The sequence below is a fragment of the Accipiter gentilis genome, chromosome 23 (assembly GCF_929443795.1).
Source record: "Accipiter gentilis chromosome 23, bAccGen1.1, whole genome shotgun sequence".
Taxonomy (NCBI): Eukaryota; Metazoa; Chordata; class Aves; order Accipitriformes; family Accipitridae; genus Astur; species Astur gentilis.
In genome coordinates this window covers 3824377-3850316 of record NC_064902.1, presented here as the reverse complement: position 1 = coordinate 3850316, position 25940 = coordinate 3824377, and the positions used below count along the sequence as shown (strand labels likewise).

At 37.3% G+C, this 25940-nt stretch overlaps 1 protein-coding gene across 18 annotated transcripts in view; it reads left to right on the top strand.

Moving 5' to 3' along the window:
• ATP2B2 (ATPase plasma membrane Ca2+ transporting 2) overlaps positions 1–25940 on the top strand; it is a 439575-nt gene that overhangs the window by 377224 nt on the left and 36411 nt on the right. For all 18 annotated transcript variants that reach the window (XM_049826145.1, XM_049826157.1, XM_049826153.1 and 15 more), the window contains 6 exons: positions 4240–4481; positions 5069–5303; positions 11804–11983; positions 13062–13149; positions 20395–20501; positions 21251–21442. In XM_049826145.1, the coding sequence (XP_049682102.1) occupies positions 4240–4481; positions 5069–5303; positions 11804–11983; positions 13062–13149; positions 20395–20501; positions 21251–21442 (1044 nt within the window). The remainder of the gene's footprint in view (positions 1–4239; positions 4482–5068; positions 5304–11803; positions 11984–13061; positions 13150–20394; positions 20502–21250; positions 21443–25940) is intronic.

Sequence of the window (25940 nt, the reverse complement as noted above, 5' to 3'; positions counted from 1 at the left end):
CTGCTTTCTTCTTGTCAACACATCTTTTGAAACTGTTTCCCATTTTGTAATTGAAAACTTTATTTAGTCAAGCAAAGTTTTAGATTCTTAATGCTTGGCCAGAAAGAACTGACGCCTTTCATTTTTAAGTTTCTCGCTAAGATAAACAGTAATTTCTAAATCTGTCTTTGTTTAGCTTGAAGTTAGTTGAATAAACCTGTAACTACAAAAAGCTGACACGTGATTATAAACTTCGTGTGTTTTAATCTTGCTTTAGATGTCTTCCATTAAACCATTGATTCAAATTATGTAATGCGGGATTATCTCTGACTTCCATAGTACTCTAGTTTTTTAGTACCTGTCGTTTTTACAGTATTAGGAATTTTAAAAAAAGTATATCACATGATTTGGACAGCCCTCATCCTTCCTGGTTATTTTAATTTTTACATATATAATGCTTAAATCTACAGAGAAAATTCCTGCAAATACTGGTCCATTTTCTCTTTTTTGAGTAAATAAAGTGGAAATTTTTTGCAATTTAATTTTAAAAATGTATTTTCCTCTGTTTGCCTGTTGTGAATGGAGTTGAAACGGAACATTTGATATGGATATAATATTCTAGCAAAGTTCATTTTTTATCTTAATAAAATTTGTGTGTTTACAATCATCATTGTTCTAAAGGAGTAGTCTGATGGGTAGAACACAGGAGAATAACATAAAACAAATGAAGGCTTCAGGTAATATATGAAATCCTAACATTTTAATTTGGAAAGGCTACTTGGATCTTCTTGCCAGGTCCTCTCTTTTCACATCAAAAGGGGCAATGAGAAGATGAAGTTTAGTAAGTGTTATGGTAAAAACGGAAGCATTATAATTTCCCAATCTAATTTTACAAGTTGAAGGACATCTTTAAGTTATGCCCACAGTTTTCTATTTCTTCCTTCTTAACCTGTCTTATTAGTCAATTCTTTTCCAGTGAAATAATTCTGAAAATTCCTTTTGTAATCCAAATTCAGTATTAGGTCAATACTAGCTTTTGGGGTGGTATTTTTAAGCCTTAATAATACAGCTGTACTTTGACCTAGAAACCTATTCTGATTTGATAGTTGTAACAACTATTTTTTTAACATCTGTCTGCAGTTTGGTTTACATGCAAGTATTTACTTACAATTCAAATATTATTATTACACAAATAATACAAAGACTTGGAAGAAACATTTGAAAACATTTTACCAGGATCAGTGGAAGTTGTTATTGGAGGAAGATATTGGATCAGTCTCTTCCTAGTAGAAGATTGTATAGTATGTAGCTGTCTTGTGACTAGCAAAAGGTCTTTCACTGAGCTCTTGAGAAACAGTGCATTCAAAAAGACTGAGTTCCTATCTGCAAATCACAGTTCAAAGGCTTTCTCTCATATGTTGTCAAAGGGTTTTCATTCTCCGAGGAGTCAATGGAGTTGTTCCTAGTTAATTATTCAAAAGTAACCCCTTTGGGCTGTCCTTTTAATTGTTTTCCAGGTGCCATAAACTGCAGATTTCAGCAAGAAATAAATATAGATACAGCACAGTAGGAAGTTGTATAAGCCAGCAGCGTCTGCAAAGGATTGTCAAGAACAATCTGCAAGGAGACTGGTTTTGGCATATAGATTTTGAGCTGAAACAGTACACGAAAGGAAGTGCTACTTGCCAGCTCTCACCACCATATGCTTTATTATAATGTAATGTACAAAGAATATGGAGATAGCAGCTGCTCTAGAGGGAGGTGGCCACTTGTTAGATTTTGAAACCTTTCTGAAATGTCTGTTCATTTTCTTTTCACTGGTATTTTTTCCCCTTGCTTACGTATTTGCATTCAAAAGATGTTCACTGAAAGAAATCTATTTTTAGACCACAGTAGGAAGAGGAGAGTGTGATCTACTTTTTGTTGAAATAAAAATAATTTTAGAAGGACTCTAATATTTAGTTTTATATATTGTGAAGTGTGGGCAGATTTTTATTTTCTCAATATCCATTCACATCACAGTGTGATGAAATCATGTATAAATTAACTATTGTCTGGGATTGTATGCCTTTGATGGAAAGAAATTGATGTCTTTCTCATTGTTTTCCAGTGTGTGTTTGCTAATAGCTTGATCACATTCACATTAAAGTCAATGGCAAGATTTGCTGACTTCAGTGGCAGAGAGAAACAAAGCATAAGTGAGGATTGGGGTCTAAAATGGAAAGACTTTGCTATGATGTGCAGAGACAAATCAGTCTTTCCTAGCATCACTACCCAGGCAGTGAAGTCGATTACTCTATTGCTTTGAGAAATCTGAAGTTCTTAGCATGTTTCAGGAACTGTGTGCCTGCAGTGTCATGAAAATGAACCTTATTTATTTAAAAAACCTGTATTTTAAAGGGTATTTTTTGACTCCTAACTGATGATTTTCATATCCACTGAATGTAACAAACCTTTCAGATACACATAAGTACAAGCACTTGGGTGTTAAATTAGGGATTCTTAAGTGAATTTGAGAATCCAGAAGGAAGTTACATCACAGTATAATGGGATTACAGCAGGGCAAGTTGTTATAGCATACAATAAAATTAATATAGCATATTAACATTTTTGCTGAGTGTCAGTGTTTTACATTGACCCTAGAGTAGTGCTAAAATGTCATAGCAACACAAATGTGACCCATATAACTCAGTAAAAATGATAGTTCATATAGAAGAAAGGTGTTACAGTTCTTTTTGGAAGGATAAATCTCTTTGAGACAGAGATTTTTAGATTATTATGTATTGCTCACCATAGAAGCATCTCTTTGCAAAAGAAATTACATTAATCTATCTGTCACCAGGTATATATTTTCCTGGTGATAGAAAGATGATTCTTATGGAAAAATCCATGTTTGTTTGCTCACTTCAGTTCTAGACCAGCCTATTATTATCCATCTGACCTTCATTTTTTAAACCAGCTGCAATTTTGGTGGTTATCTGGAATACTTATTTACTAATGTTTACTTAAAGGTCCCCTTTTCCCTTTTTGTGGTCGTACTTGTTGCAAGAATTCAGATCTAAGTAGGATTACTGATTTGCAACTTTAATCATTCCCTACGTTACTTCTTATCCCACTGAGGGGCAATGTAGGGGATTCCATCTACTTAGGAATCCCACTTCCAAAGTAGACTGGATTTTAAAGTCTCTAGTGAAATGAAACATGGATTCTGAACATAGTCCTGCAGTCCTAATTCTGCAAAATGTGAGGCAAAAGTTTAAGTCACATTGAAAATGATGATTTACAGTCTTGTCTTGAGTCAAATCAAAATCTGTTTTCCATGGAAAGTAAAGTTGTGAAAGGACTTCTTTCTGTTCCCATAAGTATATTTCAGCCCTAGCTTAAGCAACACTTTTCTAATTTTATTGAGTACAAGAAAATTTAAATTATCAACAGTCTATAGTTCACACATTGGTCACCTGAAGTCAGTCTGGAGTCTTGACAACAGAGGAACTTTTTGTTTGGGGTGTATTACAACTCCAAGAAAGTCTGTAAATGAAATGTATGTTTGTTCATATTTTGAATGGGAAGGTAAAGCCTTCCTTGGTCCTAGAAGGACTGAGAATTGTCAGGAGTTGAAAAATGTTTAGCTTACTCCATTTTTTCTAACTTATAAAGCATTTATTGTCTGAAGCAGCAGACTAAAGTATGGTAATTCTAGGGTACATTTAGATGTAGAACTATTATTTTATAGATCGTTGGAAATACCATTTTCACTGAGATTTGCTGTTATGATTAGGTGCGGATTTATTTTCACATAAAAATTCCCTGGTAGAAAAAAAAGACAGATCTTCCTTGAAGTCACCATTATAACCATGCAAGTCTGCAAAACAATATAATTCTAAGCAAGTGAGAAAAGGAAATACTCTGTTTGTGACAAATGAGAATTATTTTTGAGCCTAAAGAAAGTTACTTCATTTTAATGATGTATTGCCTAACCATCACAAGCTATTCAGCTGCTAATGGCTAATTTAAAAGAAAAGAAATGCAAGAGTCCAAATGTCGATATTTGTCTAGAGAAACTTTCCGCATTGTGAGAATCGCTGCTTCAAGTCTGTTAAAGCTCTATGGATCTTTTGCTAGCTTTTAAAAATCAGAAGACATATGATTGCGCAGTTAGAGTTTCAGATCTTAAACTGTACGCTGTTATTAATTGTTCGGAAGGCATTGTGTACTGCTTATCATTAAAGAAATGATTATCTAATTTTTTCTCCTATTCAGCCACCAGAAAAAGAGGGTGGCCTGCCTCGCCAGGTAGGCAATAAGACGGAGTGTGGCCTCTTGGGATTTGTCCTGGATTTGAAGCAGGATTATGAACCTGTTCGGAACCTCATTCCTGAGGAGAAACTCTATAAAGTTTACACGTTCAACTCTGTCAGAAAGTCAATGAGTACTGTCATTAAAATGCCAGATGGTAGTTTCCGAATGTACAGCAAAGGAGCTTCTGAAATTGTTCTGAAGAAGTAAGTTCGATGGATTAGTTGCTGTGTTTTTCCAAAATGCAAAACATTCTGACACTAATAAGACATACGTGGGAATTTTGGTGTTTGGAAATTGCTACTTATAGTAGAAATACTTAGTATACAGTAGACATACTTTAGTAGTATAAGCTGTTATTGTTCTCTTCTAATTAGTTTTTAAGTGCTCACTCTTGCAAAAATCTTTGGCTTATTTTTCTTATCACTAGCTAGCCAAAGAATTGGGTCTGCATTTGATAGCTTACGAATGGATTCTTTACATTCAACCCATTTGGAAAATAAGGATTTTTCAATTTCTTTGTAAGCTGTCAGCTCATTAACTACATGGGTACTGAGGAAATAATGGAGGAAGGGCTCCTGGTGTCTCTGTAATAAGTTACAAACAAATTCTCTGATCTTTCAGTAGTAAATCTTCTTGTTTAATCTAGAAATTTACAGTAGGAATTTAAAACGTGCCATCAAAAAAGCAAAGTGTTGAATGAAATGAGCTGATACAGGGAAATACTTTTCAGCAGTCATGCAAATACAGAATCAAATCTTTTTTTTCTTTTTCATTTTCTTAAATAAAAAAGGTGTTCCAGGATCCTTAATGCAGCTGGTGAACCTCGTATCTTCAGACCACGTGACCGAGATGAAATGGTGAAGAAAGTAATTGAACCTATGGCCTGTGATGGACTGAGAACTATCTGTGTTGCTTTCCGAGACTTTAACAGCAGCCCAGAGCCTGACTGGGACAATGAAAATGACATATTATCTGACCTGACTTGCATTTGTGTTGTTGGCATTGAAGACCCAGTAAGGCCAGAGGTATATCAAACTCTTATCTTATAAGGCATTTCTCAGAGAACTGAACATAAATTGAACTACTGATTTCTTGCAGTTTTTATCTTTTCTTAATTAGCTCTGTCAAAGAAGATGGACGTGAGCTTTAGAAATAGATTTTACTTGATAAAAAGTCAAATAATTAACTTGATAAAGATCAACTATTAATCAAACGATATTGAAATAAAGCAAAAAGGGCTTTTTGAACTACAGGATTGAGATGACTTAACCTTCTCTCAAGGAGTAGTATACAGGAGGACTGATCAGCAGTTTTATTATGCTTGCAGATATTAAAGAATTTTTCTTTAGGTAATATGGTGATATGCAACTCTGAAAGTAGATAAAAGATGTGCAGTGATTGTAACTGCCATGATTATAATTGCAATGTGCTCGCTTTCCACAGATATTGCATACAGTCTTGGAGTTTCATGTTTTACTGTAACAGTTGCCACTTTACTAATTGTCTTAAGATTGTAACTGGTGGCTACTCAGGAAAGCTGTTTTTAATGTTGTGTTTGGACAAGGAAAACTTTGCTATGAAAAGGCTGCAGATTTCATGGATACTATACGTAAATGGCTTGTAAAAATATGACTAAAATTTCAGCTCAGCTAAACTGAGAAAATCAGTACTGGGTTCACCCACTGGAAGCAGGTGCCTGCTACTACACTTGTAAATTGTATTACTACAGTCATGCAAAGGGCGGATTAAGAGGCAGAAACTTTGTTTCTGACCTATGTATATGGTGCTCGATAATTAATCTTGACAGTGGAGAATTAATTCCGTTTTACCGTTTAGAAACAGTGACAGAAGGCAAGTCCCGAAGTTGGAAGTGCTGAGCATAAAATGCAGGCATTTTGGATATCTTTGGTGCTTTTCTGGCTGACTCAGCCTTGAGTGCGTGGCCATGGCTGCTGGGGAGGCAGAGCTGCGGCCGCGCGGTGTGATGTGAGAGCACCTGCCCCAGCACCTCCTGCAAATGGGGGGAGCGATTCATGCTCTCCTGGTTTGCTCCAAGAAATGCACTCTTTGATTCTCCCGTTATTTCAGTAGATGATTAATGGCCGTGGTTTGCTTTGGATTAAGGTCATTGAAAGGTAACTCAAATTCCTCTTATACAAGAAGAGTGGGTTCTTATGGTGCAAAAAGTAAGTAGTTTGGTACCAATCTTCTTCTTTTTCAGTTTTCTGTCTCATTTGGCATTTTTACTGGATCTTTTATTTAATCACGTCTAAATACTTGTATTTGATCCACTGAGAATTGGTGGCAATGCTAGACAGGTTAGGAAATTATTATTTTTTTAATAAAACATTAGAAGTATAAATTAATCTGATTTATTTCCCCAAATCCTTTATAGAGTAGGCTTTTACATACTTCTGACTTCTGTAACTTTGGAAACTAGCATGATATAATTACAACTACAGGTACAAACTGCATAAGTATGCTTTGCGTGATAATGGACTTTCTTGGGGCTTTTTCAAGATCAAGAAGGTTATAATATAAAGTAAATCTTGCTTAGATGAAAACTGTATGATAAACTCCTTATCTTCACAATCAGTAGATGAACAGCATTCACTTTATCTGTCATTGGATGGTCTCTTGCTAATCCATCTGTCCCTGCACCTGACATTGCAAGTCTTTAAAAATATTTCAAAACATTCTTAAAATGTTCTGTCTGCAGTGATCCCTTAATGCTCTAGCTCACATATATATATATAAACTCAGAAAGTTTTTAACTGTCAGTGACTACTGGAACTGCAAATCAGTCCTCTTTCCCTCCAGAATTGATTCATGACCCATGTTGTTAGAAGATAGCTTTAAGTCAGGTTATGTGTGGTATGACACACTGAGGGAATAGGTTGCAGTGGGATTTGCAGTTATTATTGAAAACAGCTGCAAACTATCCTTTCCTGTGATTACTATGGGTGTGTTTTATAAGAAAACTGCTTCCATTTCATAGGGAATAATTTCTTAGGAGCTAGAGGTAAAAATGTTGCTAAAAATAAAGAGGTCAAGTCTGACTTCTACGTAAAGGATCAAAGAAGATGAAGGCAGGAAAACATTTTATTTCTAGATAATTATTTGAATAATGAATTTCTTGTGGTTTAACACCAGAATATGCAGTAACACTTCTTACTTCATTGCAAGACACACAATTAAATGTCTGTCATTTCAGAATTTTACCAAACGTTGGACAAATCTCCAGTTCTCTTTGGGACTTTGTTTTTTGGGTTTTGTATTGGTTTGGTTTTTTTCCCTCCTTGTCCCTTTTGGCTGTTTTAGAGTGGTAATAACATCGTGAGAACATTTAAAACAATGTTTAAATTATTACTACTCCACACATTGGTAAAAGCAGTAGCAGTACCTTGGGGGGGGGGGGAAGAGAACCAAAAAACCCCAAGCCAGAAGAAAAACATATACTGTCTAGGTATGAAATATCTGACTTAGTTGGAATATCGTAATATACATATGTTACAATGGTGAAATCACCATGGTAGATGCAAATAGTAAGACGTTAGGCTGTTATAAGGGACCTTACTATTTTGCCAGAATTAACCCCACTTATTATATAGAGTCACCACTGGAGTTTATGAATTTTCAGTGTGCTTTCTGTGGCTAAGAAAGAGCATTAAAAAATTAGAAATCTTGCTACAACTGCTGTTTCATTAATATTCTCCGTATTAATGGATATCAGAATTTATTCTGACAGAAATGATGGAGTAGGTCATTCCAATGAAACAATCTACTGTCACCACCCTGGCAGCCCTTAGTTTCCCTTAAATTACATTCCCATTTTTTCCTGGGGAAGGTTCAGTTTTTCCTTTCCCCTAAGATAATTGTTGGAGTTAACACATGCAAAATGGTAGCCTCCTTGTTTCCACAGAGCTCCTGTGGCACATTGCTCATGTGCATCCTTGGAGTGTTTAAGTTAGTGAATACCTGCAGTGGCAGTGGTGTCACGCTGTCATGGTTTCAGAAATAAGAGTGCTGCATCTTTTCTGATTGTAGTGCTGGGGGCTTTCTTGCACTTGCATTTCCTTCTGTACATTAAAAGAAGCTATTTGGATGAATTATTCAACAATGATATCCAGCAACTGACCAGCTTTATCTGGAGTGTAACCACTGGATACCCATGACTTTTGCATAATTCCTGGGTTAATTCTGACACCGCCTTAGTCATTATCAGTGGCTGTTTTTATCAAGTACTGAACTACCTGCTTGATATTTATCTTCTGTGTGGGGGGGGATTTTTTTTCTTTGATAAATAAACAAGAAGAGAACAAATAGAATGATGTGTTGCTCCTATAGAGATTTCTCTGTCGATTCTGACAGTCTTTCTGCGTTGATTTTAATGAGTCTGTACTGGCTTATGCTGATTTGCCGTGTACGCCTACAATCTGTTATATCTGGGAGATGAAGATAAATCACTTCCAAATGTCACCTATTTATTTGTCACCTGATTCTGATAGATATTCCTGCATTGGATAATTTATGCATGCATTAGAAGGTTTTCTCTGCAGAGAGAAAATAAACCAGAAAATCATAAAATATGTACTTAAGCTCTGCAAAACTGATGGAAAATATCTGCTTCCACTGCCCACTCAGTCTGCCAACACTCTTTCTTCCTTACAGCAATAAAAAAATATGAACAATATTTTAGCTGTAATTACTGTACACAGTATTAAATCAGATACCACCCACCAGCTGTCCAAAAAATGAGAGAAGAGGAAAATAGAATTATTTCTCTAGTTATATGTGAGTTTGAGATGTATTTGAAACTAGGTTGTCCTCCCATGACCTTATTTAATAGGAGTGGCACTTTATGTGAATAGACCGTGTTTTCTGTTTGCGCTGTAATTTATATTTCTCCTTCATGGTTCATACACTGTGCTGGTTTTACAGATAGTCAGCTAAATCTGTCATATCCTATGCATGAGGGTCTCCACCGTTAAAGTGGATACTAAGGGCATTCCAAAGTGGCAAATGGGATATAGTCAGGATTATTAATGTGGAAACTGGGCAAATCAGGAGTCATTTGCTTAAGTAATAGATTTAATCTGATTGTATGTCCCCCATAGAAGTCTATTTCATAACGTTAAAAGGCTTCAGGTCCAAATAATGTTTCCAGGGTACAACTTCTGGGAAGAATATTCTCAGTAGAGATGAGGAAATGGGAAGATAAACCTTCGTCCCTTAATTTTTCTCTTGGTTCTGTAAACTGCATTGGCAGAGGGTCATTCTGCAAACAGCACATTCAATAGATGGAGGCTGAGGGTGGAGTGATTTTCTTCGTAGTACTAGTCTGATCCTCAATTAGGTGTTAGTTTGGTGTGGCATTTTGGAAAATAGAAGCTTCACAACTGCCTTTAACAAAGATGCAGAAACACGGTGTGAAATTATATTCACTGATTAGAATAATCATTGTCTACAATATGGTTTAAGGGTGTATAATTTCAGCCTGATGTGCAGTCCAAGATGTATAGCCTTTCTGGCTCCATGAAATCATTACAACCCCAGCATTTGCCACACCGGATCAGAGCAGTGGTTGTCCTGTAAAAGGCAACGTCCTGCCCTCAGCAGTGTCACACGCTTGTGGCTGTAGAGGAAATTAAAATATCTAGCAACACACAAAATAGTGTAATGTTGTAGATGGTGGCTGCTTTTCTTAATACTTTTGGTACTAATGGATGAGATTAATCTGCTCTAATTGGCATTGAGTTCTACAGTACACTTATATCTATGATAGAGGTTATGATCAGCAAGCTGCACTGAATTGGCAGAAGAATAGAGAGAGGCCTTGCTATTGAAGCCAGAAATACCTATTTTGCTACCCTTTCTTAAATAGGTGCTTGGTTTGTGGGGTTTTTTAAATTTTTTTAGAATTATTTGAAAATTAAAATTCTTCTCATATCATATCCTTTACTTACTAGTTTCCGTAGGAAATCAACAGCTCTATATGCATGATTGCTGACATAATTCATCACAGTCAGACAATCCTGTTACTTTACATAAGTATGTCATCTGAAGAAGCTCAGCTGATAATGTAGCAGCAATTTGCAGCCAGTGGTCAAGTATATGTATTTGGGGAATTTATTCAGATATGGTTTATGTATGCATTACATAGACTGAGAGTGTTCGGTAACATTGCAGAGCAAGCATCTAGGGCCAGGTCTTTGGAGCTATTTTAACTTGTGAGGTAACCTTCAAATTGCCTGGAGGTTTACTTAGGATCACTGCCTAATATTCAGATGCTGTCTCTTCAAGTACCTTTCTGCTGCCCCCCATATAAGAACCACTGCAATCTATAATTGCTTTACATCTGTCCTTTGCTGTCTTCTGCAGTAAGGCAGTTTCTTGTAGCTCTGTGAAGGGTTTCTGTCTTCATGAGGAATCCTGGAATGCCCTTAGTCTCTTCTAGGTAAAAATGAAATTTAGAGAAGTGGTGGTGTGCTGAAGTATCTAGGCTGTTCTTGAAGCGTTAAACTCCCTTCAAATAATGAATGGTGTTATTTTTTTCATGAAGAAATAATGCTTTCATAATAATGCAAAAGTGTAATGAGACTGCATTCACTGGTTAGAGTAATATTCATTAATAAATTATCATTGATTATGATATAGTTTAAGGGAATAGAAATTTTTCCCCATCTGAAATTGAGCAATAGATATGTAGCCTTTCTATAGGCACTGACTTCATATACCCACGTAGCTGTATTAAAAGAGCTTTATTTAATTAGTAGGAATCAGTTTCCTACCTCTTGCACATTTTAATTACAAAAGTCTTTTTTTTTTTTTTTTTTTTTAAATAAGCTGTATATGATGCCAAGTCAGTGTATAACCTCTATGTTAATCTCATGGACCCTGTTACACACTGAATTCTCTCTCAGTGGTATGTATACTGCGCAGCAGGAAAAGTTAGTCTCATGCAAAAAGGAACATAACTAAAATCATACTTCATTTTTACAGTTTTGAAATATGTGAATTATTAATGAAATTTTAAACTCATATATTTAGGAATTCCACCTGTTGGTATGCGTGAATTAGTGTTACAGTGCTGAATTACAGTAACTTTTTAGAGAATCTTATTGAAAGGACAGTTTGGATCAGAAGTGAAATAATTTTCTGTGCAAAATACGCGTATTCTTAGCTTATATTTACGTGTATGATGAGTATGTTAGGTTCAGCATGCTGTACCTTGATGCTGAAAGTCAAAAAAGGTGGAGAGCACTCCTTTTTATTATAAAGTCAGGGGAAGCTTTAGGCAACTGATCTAAAAAATGGTTTGTGTGCTTCTCGATACAAGATTTGTCTTGCCTGTGGTCTAACCTCAATTCCATAATAGCCAGGTAGCTATAATATGCCATAACATGTATGATTTCTCTTTTTGCTTCATGAATTTCTTAGCCTCAAAATATTCTGACTGTAAACACCTGACTGACATTTTATCTCTTATCTAGGAATTTTTTTTCCTGTTATATTGCTTTTGTAGGTCCCAGAAGCCATAAGAAAGTGCCAGCGAGCTGGAATTACAGTCCGCATGGTCACTGGAGACAATATCAACACAGCACGTGCCATTGCCATAAAATGTGGAATCATTCATCCAGGAGAAGACTTTCTTTGCCTTGAAGGGAAAGAGTTTAACAGAAGGATCCGAAATGAGAAGGGAGAGGTAATTCATATACTAAACCCATACATATTATGAATATGTTATTAAAAAATAGCAATAACATTGAGATGTTGTTTCTCCTGCGCTGATGTGTACCTCATATCAGTAAAGACTACTTGGAGATATTGCTACTTCTTTCTACTGCTAGTGCTTTACAATGCAAAATAGCAGTGAAAATGCAGTCTATTCATGATGCAGAGCCACTATCAGTTTAGCACTAGCCTAATTCAGTAGTTTTTAGAACCATAGTACTAGTCTACAGGAAATCAAAACCAAGCACATTAAAAGCAGGTTTGTTAGCAGAGAAGAGAAGAACGCAATAGCAGTTTGCAGGTCTGTCTCATGAAAATGCAATCTGTACTGAGAACCAGCTCCTCTCATTATTTTATACCACTTTATCTAATGTACTGCTATATCCACTCACTCTAATGATTTGCATAACTTAATCTATTCTTCAGAAGATTTTTAACTCCTCATAAAAGATGGAACTAACACACAGGCTACTGAAGTCAGCTTTAAAAAGGTAAACTCTATGCTGTGTCTTTGAGTCCATCATTAATGAATGGACACAGTCGTTTACTCCTTGCTTTGATTGATGGAATCCTGGGAAGGTTAGTACATGCAACGGATTTGTCCTTGTTGCTATTGGTATGCAGAGAAAATTCTGCCATTATTGGTGCCAAAATGAAGAACTTGGATTCAAATGTGCAATAGAACAACACACTTTCACTTGTAAATGTTTGATCAGCTTTGAGAAACTCCACTATCCTATATCTAGTCATGATTCTGAGTGGAATTATCCATAAAGATGATAAGAAAGCCTGATTAGATACTGTGGCAAAATTTACCTACATTAGCCAACAGCTGAGCTTTGGTAGTAGAAAACTGCCTTTTTTGATCTTGCCTTCATTTGCAGCATTGATGGCTGTTGCAATTTTTCTGTGCTTTTGGAGAAAAGTTGCAGATCCGAGTAGTGAAGTGAATCATCTGACGCAGGGATGCGAATATATTTTGCATTTTGCTAATCACAGATTAACAGCTTTACTGTTTTGGGTTTTTTTGTGTTCTGCCTGGCCCCCAGATTGAGCAAGAGCGGATTGACAAAATCTGGCCAAAGCTTCGAGTGCTTGCTCGCTCATCTCCCACGGACAAACACACTTTGGTAAAAGGTGCGTGCAGACTACCTTCATGCGCGTGTGTTATTAATGTCAAAAGTTACTGGATTATGTTGGGCACATTGATTGTGTTGTAAAAATTTTACTGTTACAAATATATGACTTGTTATCTTTACTTGCACATCAATACATAATGCAAGGAAGTTTTCTCAGTAACCCAGTCTCTTGCGTTTGCATTTTACCTGAGCCTTCAAATGGAAAATAATAGGAAACTGGTTGGCAGGAGTAACAAAAATACCAATAAGATGTCCGGCAAGTAGATGTAGGCAAAGTCGTATTTGCCTTGTGACTTTTCATTGGACTAGAATGAGGCTCTAGCTGGGAAGGGAAAATGCATGTTTGCTGGTCAGAAAGAAAATATTGTCCAGAAATAGGTTGTTCTTCATATAAACAAGAGGGGGCATAGATTTTTCAGTCTTTACCTATACCTTTTTATGAAGAAAAGAAGAACAAGTTCACTTAGAGTAAATCAAGTAACTCAAGTGGATCTGTTCTCCCACAATTATTTTTAAAGAGTATTCCAAGATAAACTTTGCATGTTGCAATAGCAGTTATTGGAGATCATGTAACTAGGAGCCGCCGTCTGTAGCATTACATGAATGGAGATGTATTTTAAGCCATTCCGTTTTCCTATAGGCTCACTAATTGTATGATTTGCATTGGCTTCCTTTAGATTTCTGGCTGTATTTTTAGATTCTGTTTTTGTCCTATAAAAACCTCACCATACAAATTTTATCCTCTTACCATACTGTCTGCAGATGGAATGCTCTATAGAAGAGGGATTTGTTTGCAGTTTTCTTTATAAAGCCTTTTTCATATCTGTAACTCGCAGTTCCCGATGACCTGAAATCTTGTTCTGTTGACTTTGAAGCTCACACTTAAAAGACAGCTGATGAAATCAGAAGATTTCTGATCAGGAGTAGCATAATTTCTGGCCGTGATAAGATGGGGGGCCGGCGCAAGCAGAAGCCCCGCTGGCAGATGGCTGTGTTTGCTGGCTTCCTGATGAAGAAAGAACGGGATTATTTTGCTAAGGCCCTAGAAAGCCCAGAGAGACTCTTAGCAATTCTTGAAGGAGCTAAAGTTCCGGATACGATCCAGATGATCAGTTACATGTTTTCAGCTGGTTGAGTACTTAAATAATAATTCACATTTAGGTAGGAAATCCTTCTGGAATGGCAAGGGTTTATTGATGTGACTCCATACACGACTGATTACAAAGGCTTTTGAGCGGTATGTACCTTTTTGAAATGCCTAAATGACTGTAGAGCAAAAGTTCCATTGTGAATTTGAAGCCTGGATCAGTTGGGTCCTTTGGGATTAGGACCAGTGTATGTGAAGAGCTCTGGAAGCATGGATCATTCAGTAGAACTAAGATACCTTGTAAGCTCTGGCACAGTGCGTGAGATGGGGCAGCTGGAGACATAGTGCTGTTACCCTCTCCAGCCATTGTTTAGACCAGTGGTATCCAAAGAGGGGTGCACACATGTCGGGGACAATCCACTGGGATGCAGGAAGAAAATATTTTTTTACCATTATTTAATAGGAGAATATTTTAAAAACACTGTTTATTTCATCTCCATCTCATCCTTTTCTAATGTATATTTTATAATGCACATAATATAGTAGTACATATGTATACTTTATAAATAATATACGTATTTTGTGTGTGTGCTCAAAAAGATTATACTGATAGGTGTTCATGATTGAAAAGGTTTGGAGACTGCTGGTTTGCACAATATAATTATTAGCTCCATAAGGTCAGTATTAAAACAGCACAAAGTTACCTGAAGTCTCCTCACTTCCCTAGTGTATATAAAATACTGTCTTATAGCTCTTAGAGGACATGACTTGTACAGCCTAATAGTTTATTTGTTTCAGAAACACACAACAATTTGTGTTTCATTAAGTGGATTAAATAAGTCCCTTGGGAGTACTCATTTGAATCATTCAGGATTTTCCCTTAAGAGAATAATGAAACCTTTGCCAGACGAAATGAAATCAATACAGAGCTGAAAAAAAATAAGCAGCAAATTAGCGATGTTTTAGAGTATATGCACTTTGACAATCCGAAAGATATTTACTACTTCTGAATGCCTTATGCAACTAATACAATTAATGTTTTAAAGATGTCACAAGGTCAAATGATAGAGCAATTAAGTATCTAACGAGGTTCAAGAGCAAGTCTGTGGAAAATCATGATGGAATTTTTGGGTTGGTAATACTCGAAGGGCCATTAAAAGTTACAAGAAACTATTTAAATGTTCACTAGTTTTGGGCCTCTTGTTAAAATGTTATGTTTTTCTCAGACACTTGAGGGATCAAGAGGATTTTCTCTTCTTTGATGTATTCTATCTGCTCTAGGGTAAAAACACACATCACAAAATAAACTTTTTTTATATTTAATTTTTAATGACATACAGCTGCTGGAGGGAATATTTTTTCTCCTTAACAGAGCACAATCCCACCCAGCAAAAGGATCATTTTTATTTTGCATTTTTGTTTTTACTACTGCTAAGGGACTAGAGAATGGCATAGTTCAGCATTTCAGGCTGGGCAGATAGTTTCTCTCAAATTTTTATGGCTTTGAAGTAGAGGTAGATTGAAAAAAAGATGTCAAAATGGTTTATCATCACAAACTGTTTCAGTGAAACAAAAAGTTAGATATCTCAATCCAACTGAAATACAATTTCTTATGGATTTTATGACATCCATTGGTATAATTTCATATTTTTTACCTTAGTTCAAAATACAACAAGTAAACATGCATTTCATTTATACTGATGTGTCCTTATAATACTATTGCTGAAATACTTCAATATTGTAATATTGTTTTTTAAAATACTACGGGAAGCAACTGTTTAGTACTGATGGGAAATATCTTCTTATTAGAAGGTATAGAGAAGATCAAATAAATATTCAGCTTACCAGTTAAAGCAGCTGTGCTTTCCAGTACGTTTAAATTAGGCTGGAATTATTTTTCCGTGATATTAAAAACAACTATTCTATTCACACGTAAGGCTGATTTATTAACAAGCAGAAAGGGAACTTTAAAGAAGAAAATATTTTTAGTAATTGCCCTTAATTACTAAAATATTTCAAAAATTATTGCATGGGACAGTATTATATTCGTGACCTTGTTAATGTGGACATGCCATGAGACTAGGTAGAATAATACAAATATAGAAAACTATATTAATTGAAAATCTGATATTAAATATCAGCATGTTGCAAATTGCAAGTGGTTTTGATTTCCGTTTGAGAGAAAATTTTAATATTTATTTTTATTCAAATTCATATGAAGAAATATTCAGAAAGTTGACCTGTTCCACAATGTAAAAAGTCAGCTTCAACCAACTCTTCCCTGAAGCGAAGAACATAAAAATAGTTTAAAGGAAGCAGGAGGTATACTGCATTTGAATCTAGAGTTTTGGATTCGGTAAATACCATTTAGGTCTCTGCAGCCTGTGTTCAGTGTAACTTTGTGAGAGGCAGTGATGCCTTCAAGGTTCCCCTTCAGTGTTTCAGTTTTATAATATAAAGCACATTGGTGGTGCACACTTAGTACAGAAATCCATGCGTTTTAGCCATGTTCTTTTCTGCCATTCTAATATCATGAACTTTGTGGAGCACTATTCACTTAACAATTACCAATGCTGTCTCTAATGTTATATATAACACTTCTATGTTAACCTTTAAAGCTCTATTCCTGCATGTACTTCAGCATGTAACTAAAGTGAATTTAAATTTTCTCTTTCAGACAGACTTTCTAAATTCTTGTTAAATTAACGGGGAGCTTCAAAAAGTTTGGAAGTATTAAAAACTAATCTGAACAGAACATGCCTATGAAAATATATTACTGCATCTGTCTACGTTTAGCTTGTCAAAGAAATAGAAATATGTGTAAGCATATGGGATGATCACCTTTACTGCATTGGTAACACCTGAAATGGTGTGCATCTTTGAAATGCTCTACTGTAGTTAAGTTTTTCCTGTCTGCCTGTTTTGAGTTAATCAGTTGAGACAGAAAGAAATATCTAAACCAGGAATGGTTTTCACCCAGAACAAAGGGTTTCTTACTGATGCAACTCTTAAGGGTGATAATGCAACTACCAATTGTTTAAATGAAGCGGCATTTGTTCTGCAATAAAGGGAGAACCTGAGGCTATACTTGATGTTTTTGATCTGAGCCATGGGTACAGATAGCTCCTTGTAAAAGAAATGGAAGACACATTGTTGGTTAATATTCTTTATATTAGTATCCTGAGTGGATTTGATTTAATGCCTCCTTAATATTAGATGGGAGGAAGGTGGGAGATACAAGGTGTATTTCACTTTCAGCTGTGTATGTAGTGCTGGTACCTTTTATACCAAGCTTGTGCATATAGTGCCCCTCTTGATAGCTATACAGAGTTGTTTTAAATCTGATTTTTTCCCTCATCAGAAACAAGCTGCTTGCTCAGAAAAACTTACACCTTATGCAAGCTACATGACTCCTCCCCAAATTTTGCAGCATCAGCAGAATCTCTGTGGGGGACACACTGTAATGTTATCTCTAGGTGTATTCCTGTGTCTGTTGAATAAAATTCTTTTTGACAGAGGAAGGTCATGGCCAAACAGCTTAAGATGAAGGAGCAGACCAATGAAACATCAGAGGCTGTTTTGGGAGGAAGCTTTGCTGAGTTTTAGGAATTTTAAAATTTTTAAGTTTTTATTAAAATACTGTATGTAAGCACTCAACTGGAGTAAAGCAGTTTATTTTGAAGAAATTTCCTGGCTGTTAGGCATGACTAATTAATACTGAAGCTTTGTCTTAGCTGTTTTGAATGAGTGGAAAGGCCAGTAAATGTTAAAGAAATGGGCATTCTCTTAATTGGCAGTCTGTCAGGTCATGCCTTTATTTACATTTTTCAGTGATCACTGAAGCTGTTGTTCCCCACAGCTCAAGACTTCGGAGGGGGAACCCTTTCTAAGCATCCCTTTTCTGTTTGGTGTCCTTACACTGTAAAATCGATACAGATGTATTACTCGACACTGAAGAAAATTCTCGAGGTGAAACCTTACCACAAGTATTAACAGAAAAAGAAAGAAAGAAAAAAAAAGTAAAAGTAAATGTGGTTAGGAAGGAGGAAAGTGCTGCAAAGAAGAAAATTCAGAAACGTGAGGAATGGGGAAGGAGGAATAGATTAAAAAGAGCATGCGGAAGTCAGGGAGCATAAGTATAGCTATGATAAATCCTCTGAATCCCAAATAATCACTACTGCTCCATTTTAGAAATTTGTCTGACGTACAAATGAAAGTTCTGCAAAGATCTTCTCTCTTCCTATGAATAGCACTGAAGTCCATCCACATACTGTTGTGCCGTGCATTGATGTATTTCTGATGACCCTAGCAGTGGTCACTGCGATGAAGGTGTGTGGCTGAGATGCTGGTGGTAACCAAGACCATTTTATCTCTATTTTTCCATGACTGCTGATTCTGTATTCTAGAGGGTGCTGGGCTTATCCCGGCTGCATAGTTTGCTTTTAGGGATAAAAATGACTACTAAACCTTCCGAATGACTACTAAACCTTGTGAATTACTTAGCTGCATCCAGCAATTGGCTGATGCAGGGCAGTTGGTCGTATAGTCATTGACACTAGAGCACTATTTATACCTATTAGGAGGTCTTTTGATAGAACCTCTTCAACTTGATTTGGGTTGTGCTCCCATTTGGAACCCACTTGTGATAGGATACTACCTACCTGGTTGGAGCAGTTAATATCATGATGTGTCAAAGATTTTAATGACTTTTTTCAGAAGCTTAAACTATTAATTTAACATCAAAGGTTGTGATAATAATAAGAAGGGAAGACCAAGATAAATGCTTTTAACAGTAATGGCAGCTGATGGTCCTGTTTATTTAGTTAACACCAAAGGCAAATCACCCCAACAAATTGAAAGCTCTAATTATAAGATCTTATCAGAATAATGTGCCATTTATCTGAGCTCGTACTGCCAACAGAAAGTGAATAGGTTTTTTTCTGATTTTCATAAGACTGAAAAATACAGGACACTAACTGCATCCATACTGCATTGCAATCTTCTGCGTGCCTGATAAGCCTGAACCTTGCCAAGAGGCAGCTATTGCTCAGTAATCGGCAATTTCCTATTTCTGGTTAGTTATCTGATATGTGAGTTATTTTTTTCCAGAGTAGAATGAAAGCTTTTCACACTGGGTAGGTTTTGATGATTGTTTTTAGAGGTTATGATTTTGTGCAAAATGTGTTAGCCAAAGGAATTTTGTCATTTTTTCCCACTAAGTCATTATTGTGGAGAGGTGTTCCGGTATCGTACACAACAATCCTGTATTCTGGACTCATATTCAAATGGACTCTGACATGGAAATAAAAACATGAGTGGTGAATGATCCCCATGCTATTAAAAACCAGGGCAGCTTCTGTAACCTCAGAAAAATTCTTGATTCTTTTCCTTACTTTCCCCATCTGCATAAGTGGAAAATACTTCCCTGCAGGCTAGTTGCGTGAAACTTGATTCACCAAGTGAAAAGTCCTTTCTTTTCTCAAAAGATCTCAAAATGAAAATAGAAATTATTTTATTATGTCTATTTATTAAAATGTTTGGCTCCAGAATTTGAAGAATTATTTTATATCTTCTCAATCATTGTTTGGCAGAACTGAACATGTCTGTTAAAATGCTAATTTGGCTCCAGCTAAATATAATTCATCAATGGCATTTGTTATCTTTAGGTTAAACTGACTGCCAGAAGGCATAGCAGTAAAGCAGATATTACAGTTCAGTCCAGTCCCAGTTTAGGACAGCTTTAAGCATGAACTTAAGTCTTCAGCAAATCCTTTCCATTGATGTTTAATCAGAGAGCTGGGCTGAAATGGGTTTACTGTGACACATAATTTTAAGTAGTAAAAATCTTCCAAAAGAACATAATGAGCTGATCTCATTCTCTTTGAAGTCTGTGCAAGTTTTGGTGATGTTTTGATGATGCAGGATCAGAACTTTCGATGTAAATTCTAGTAGTGATGTCTAGTAGCGTATATTAGTGATGACACTGCTTTCATCATTATTTTCCTTAAAAATCACCTCTATTAATCTCTGTAAGACTTGTGTGGTATTATGTAGTCTACATTACACAGACCCTGCTATTTTTCAGAGGGAAGTTTTATCTTGCTAATTATTTTATATATATATGTATGTATACACTCAGATACATATTTTTTGCAGGTATTATTGACAGCACACAGGTGGAACAGAGGCAGGTTGTAGCTGTGACTGGTGATGGAACCAACGATGGACCAGCACTTAAAAAAGCTGATGTTGGCTTTGCAATGGTATAATCTTGAGCATATTTATTGATGTTTGTGTCACTATAAATTTGCTGTAAGAGGTTTTTCATTCATTAAATGTTGAGAAAGTTGCTTAGTTATTACTTCTCAATGAAGCAATATACGGGAGGGGATGAGTTATGTTGGTTTAGAATCCTTTAATTTACTATGTTAGATTCACTGGTATTGCTAGCTTTGATACTTCTTCAATATTTTGTATAGGGTAATTATTGGCTATGTGCAGAATCTGGTGCCAATACAGAAAAATGAACTCTGTGTTCTTCACAACAGCGGAGTACTATTTTGCTTTGGTAAAATCCATCACTAATTGTAAAGATGTCTTCCCAACCTACTCTGACTCTGAAGACATTAATATACTAGACATTAAGATATGTAATACCAATTTTTGTTAGCAATTCTGTTCATGTTTATTAATAAAATGTCATCAATGATAGGAATAACTCAGAAGATCAGTAGTCCTTAAGCTGTTAATTTAAAACACTCAAAACTATCATCACATGAATGCCACTGCTCTGTATCAATTCCCTTTTCTGCACCCTTATTCACTTTCAAAAATAGGCCAAACTAGATAACTTCCTAGCAAATATAAAATGCAGAATATACTCAGCAGTCACTGTTACTATGTGCTGGGAAGTCTCTGCATAACTGTGGACTTTGAATGAGTATAAAGATTTGTATTCTAACTGTCACTGCACTTTTTAGTAGGTAATTTTATTCACAATTAATTTTTCCAGGGTATTGCTGGAACAGATGTTGCGAAGGAAGCCTCGGATATCATCCTAACAGATGACAATTTCAGTAGCATTGTGAAGGCTGTAATGTGGGGACGTAATGTCTATGATAGTATCTCCAAGTTCCTGCAGTTCCAGCTCACTGTTAACATTGTGGCTGTGATTGTGGCTTTCACTGGTGCATGCATTACCCAGGTAAGGTTAACTTCAGATGTTGCTTAAAGTGTGGGGCCAAATCCTACCAAGCTATGTTTTCTTTTAAGTAATGGCAGCTTACATTTGATTCTTGCTTTGTACAACAGCAAGTATGCTTTCTGAAATTCTTCCGAGCATCAAGAGTGCATTTAGGATCAAGCTGCTAAATGTTAAATAGCTGCTGACATAAGGAAGTGTATTAATCCATCTTCTCCTGAAAGTAAATTGCTTTTAGGAGCTGCTAATTTTTGTGCTGCCTCTATACAGCTCCCTGGTTTTGATTACATATTATTGTCATGACTGAGCCTGTGATGGTAGGACAGAAAATGTCAGGGATTGGGAGAAGGAAGAGGTTATGTGACTTTGCCTTTTCCTCTCAGAATACTTCCCTATTAAATATGTATTTCTTGATGGATTATGGAACGGTATTATTATTTTCAAGAGAGCAGTACTGGCACACAGAAGTAATCCCAACAGGGGAGCTTTTTGACTGATAAAATTATTTTGTTGCTTTCAGGCAATTCCTTTTAATTTCAGATGCAAATGACAAACCAATTAAATGACACATACAGTTGGACTTCGATTTCTTTTTCTCCCTCTACATTAATCCCTCACTGCAATCCTGGTGTACATGCAACATGTCTAGGTCTTTCACAAAAATCATATGTGAAAGCAAACCACATTTTTTCCCTTCAAATTACTACTTTTTGATGAATAAAATTAAGTCTTCTTTTTCCTAGAAAGAAAACAGGATGTATTTAGCACAGTATGAGGTTTTTTGTCCTTCATTAGAAAATAGCAAAACATGCAGGTTTTAGAGTTGTCACCCTCTAAAATAATGCATATTTCCAATGCTGCAGATAGGTGCTGTTACAAAATGCCTCCTTTGATTAAGACACACTATGGGAAAGCTGATGCTTCCCTGTCCTGTGCATCCTTCGGGTGCACATACCTGTTTCAGCAGGTAAATTTCACCTCCTGCACACCTGAGCAAAACAATGAATAAGTCATTAGCTCTGCTCCAGGGTAAACTTACATTGTAATCATGGAATTGATACTTGAAAGCAGAAACCCAGGTACCTTTACAAAACCATAAGGTCAAACTTCTAAGCCTTGACTGACATTTAGAGGCCTTTTTTTGTGCTGCATATGAGGAGTCTGCAAGCTCCCAGCTTCTGCCAGCACCATGCAACAGCTGGATAGATACAACTGTCATCATTTACCTCCTCTGAGCTAAGCAAGCAATAGGCTAGTGCTAGGGCTGGGATTCTCAGAGAAATCAAAAATGGCTGGTTTTGAAGCAAGTGGAAGTGATCTTAACAAATGAAATAACTATTTTATTCTGTGCAAAGGAAACACTGAAACATCAATTCGCTTGTTTTCCAAGAAGGAAAAATTGCAAGCTGCTAAGTGCTAGATCCCTACCCTACTGCCCCCAGGTCTTGATGATGCCTTGTTGTCATGACTGAGCCTGTGCTATGGGACAAAATTACTGATACTGAGGCAGAAGTTGGATAACTTTTCCTTTTTCCTTGGGAATTATTTTCAAGCACAGTGAGAAAATGTTTAGCTGGAAAGTGAGTGTTGCTGGTAACAGAAGGTGTATGAAAAACATACAGAAAACAGTGCTAACAGCAATGTGGTAAGAATACTGTAACTGGAACTGAGGCAGGTGCTTCCTTTTAAGACCCTGTTTTATAAACATTCAATCACTGCCTACTAACATTTACTTAAGGTGAATTTTTTTTTTTTGTTAGTGTCCAGCATTTTTTTCAATTGCATTGTGAAAGCATCAGAAATATATTCTATTTATAAACTAAGGAATTTCTGTTATTCTTGAAAAGGTTAAACATTACTGAATCAGTGTAAAGACTATTTTAAATCAAGTCTAAGTGCATGTGTAGTGCATAATCAGTGCAAGCATATTCCCCTTTCTAATTCCGGAGCTTTCTTCATCCTTTGAATCATTTGATTGGCTTCTAGAAGGATTTGGATCAGGCCCAATGCATTTATATTGCCCCAGTGGTCTATAAGGCCATTGCTGAGCCTGACAAGTCTATTGTTGCCGTTTACAGATTTTAATGTACACTTCCTAGAATTCCTGTATTTCTGTCCAAATAGATTCTTCTGCAATTCTTAATTTGGCAGTAAAAATGCAAATCCAGAGGAGATGTCTGAAAGGAGCTAAAATTGAAACTGTAGCAAAAAGGCAGCAGTTATTTCCATTCTAGTTCTGTTTACACTCAACAACCTGACTGCTGATAATCTCAAGTAGCTCTCAGTTCTGTCTCATTCAAGAAGGATCTTGCCTTACGAATGAACGTTATTATAGAATCATAGAATCATTTAGGTTGGAAAAGACCTTCAAGATCATCGAGTCCAACTGTCAGCCATGCCCACTAAACCATGTCCTGAAGTGCCTTGTCTATGGGCTTTTTGAATACCTCCAGAGATTGTGACTCAACCACTTCCCTGGGCAGCCTGTTCCACTGTCTGACAACCCTCTCAGTAAAGAAACTTTTCCTAATATCTAACCTAAATCTCCCTTGCCGCAACTTGAGGCCATTGCCTCTCGTCCTATCTCCAGCCACCTGACAGAAGAGACCAGCACCCACCTCATTACAATCTTCTTTCAGGTAGTTGGAGAGAGCAATAAGGTCTCTCCTCAGCCTCCTTTTCTCCAGACTAAACACCCCCAGCTCCCTCAGCCGCTCCTCGTAAGACTTGTGCTCCAGGCCCCTCACCAGCTTGGTTGCCCTTCTCTGGACACGCTCCAGCATCTCCATGTCTTTCCTGTAGTGAGGGGCCCAAAACTGAACACAGGACTCAAGGTGCGGCCTCACCAGTGCTGAGTACAGGGCGACAATCACCTCCCTGCTCCTGCTGGCCACACTACTTCTCATACAGGCCAGGATGCCGTTGGCCTTCTTGGCCACCTGGGCACACTGCTGGCTCATATTCAGCTGGATGTCAACCAGCACACCCAGGGCTTTCTCTGCCGGGCGGCTTTCCAGCCACTCTTCCCCAAGCCTGCAGGGTTGCTTGGGGTTGTTGTGACCGAAGTGCAGGACCCGGCACTTGGCCTTGTTGAACCTCACACAGTTGGCCTCAGCCCATCGATCCAGCCTGTCCAGATCTCTCTGTAGAGCCTTCCTACCCTCAGCAGATCAAAACTCCCGCCCAACTTGGGTGTCGTCCGCAAACTTACTGAGGGTGTACTCGATCCCCTCATCCAGATCATTGATAAAGGTATTAAACAGAACTGGCCCCAATATGGTGCCCTGGGGAACACCACTTGTGACCTGCTGCCAATTGGATTTAACTCCATTCACCACAACCCTTTGGGCTCATCCATCCAGCCAGTTTTTTACCCAGAGAAGAGTGCACTTGTCTAAGCCATGAGCCGCCAGCTTCTCAAGGAGTGTGCCATGAGAGACAGTGTCAAAGGTCTTGCTGAAGTCGAGGTAGATAACATCCACAGCCTTTCCCCCATCCACTAGGTGGGCCACCTGGTCATAGAAGGAGATCAGGATGGTCAAGCAGGACCTGCCTTTCATAAACCCATGCTGACTGGGCCTGATGCCCTGTTTGTCCTGCACATGCCATGTAAGCGCACTCAAGATGAACTGTTCCATAATCTTCCCTGGTACCGAGGTCAGGCTGACAGGCCTGTAGTTCCCTGGATCCTCCCTCCGACCCTTCTTGTAAATGGGCGTCACATTGGCAAGCCTCCAGCCGTCTGGGATGTCCCTTGTTGACCAGGATTGCTGATAAGTGATGGAGAGTGGCTTGGCGAGCACCTCCACCAGCTCCCTTAGTACTCTTGGATGAATCCTGTCAGGTTCCATAGATTTGTGAGTGTCCAGACAGCATATTAGGTCACTAACTATTTCGTCCTGGTTTAAGGGGGATATATTCTGCTCTTTGTCCTTGCCTTCCAGCTCAGGGGGCTGAGTACCCTGAGGATAACTGGTCTCCCTATTAAAGACTGAGGCAAAGAAGGCATTAAATACTTCAGCCTTTTCCTCATCTTTGGTGGCAATGTTCCCTTCTGTATCCATTAAAGAATAGATATTCTCCTTGGCTCTCTTTTTATTGTTAACATGTTTGTTAAAACGTTTTTTGTTGTCTCTTACGACAGTGGCCAGATTGAGTTCTAGCTGAGCTTTTGCCTTTCTAATTTCCTCTCTGCATGACCTAACAAGATCTGTGTATTCCTCCTGAGTTGTCTGCCCTTTCTTTCAGAGATGACAAACTCTCCTTTTCTTCTTGAGTCCTACCAAAAGCTCCCCGTTCAGCCAGGCCGGTCGACTTCCTTGTGGTTTGTCTTGTGGCACGTGGGAATAGCCTGGTCCCGAGCCATTAAGATTTCCTTCTTAAAGAATGTCCACCCCTCCTGGACCCTTTTGCCCTTCAGGACTGTCTCTCATTATGTTAGGCTTTGACTTAAAGACTCTAGCCAGTGAAAGGGCATTATGTTTGTTTGGCCCATAAACTT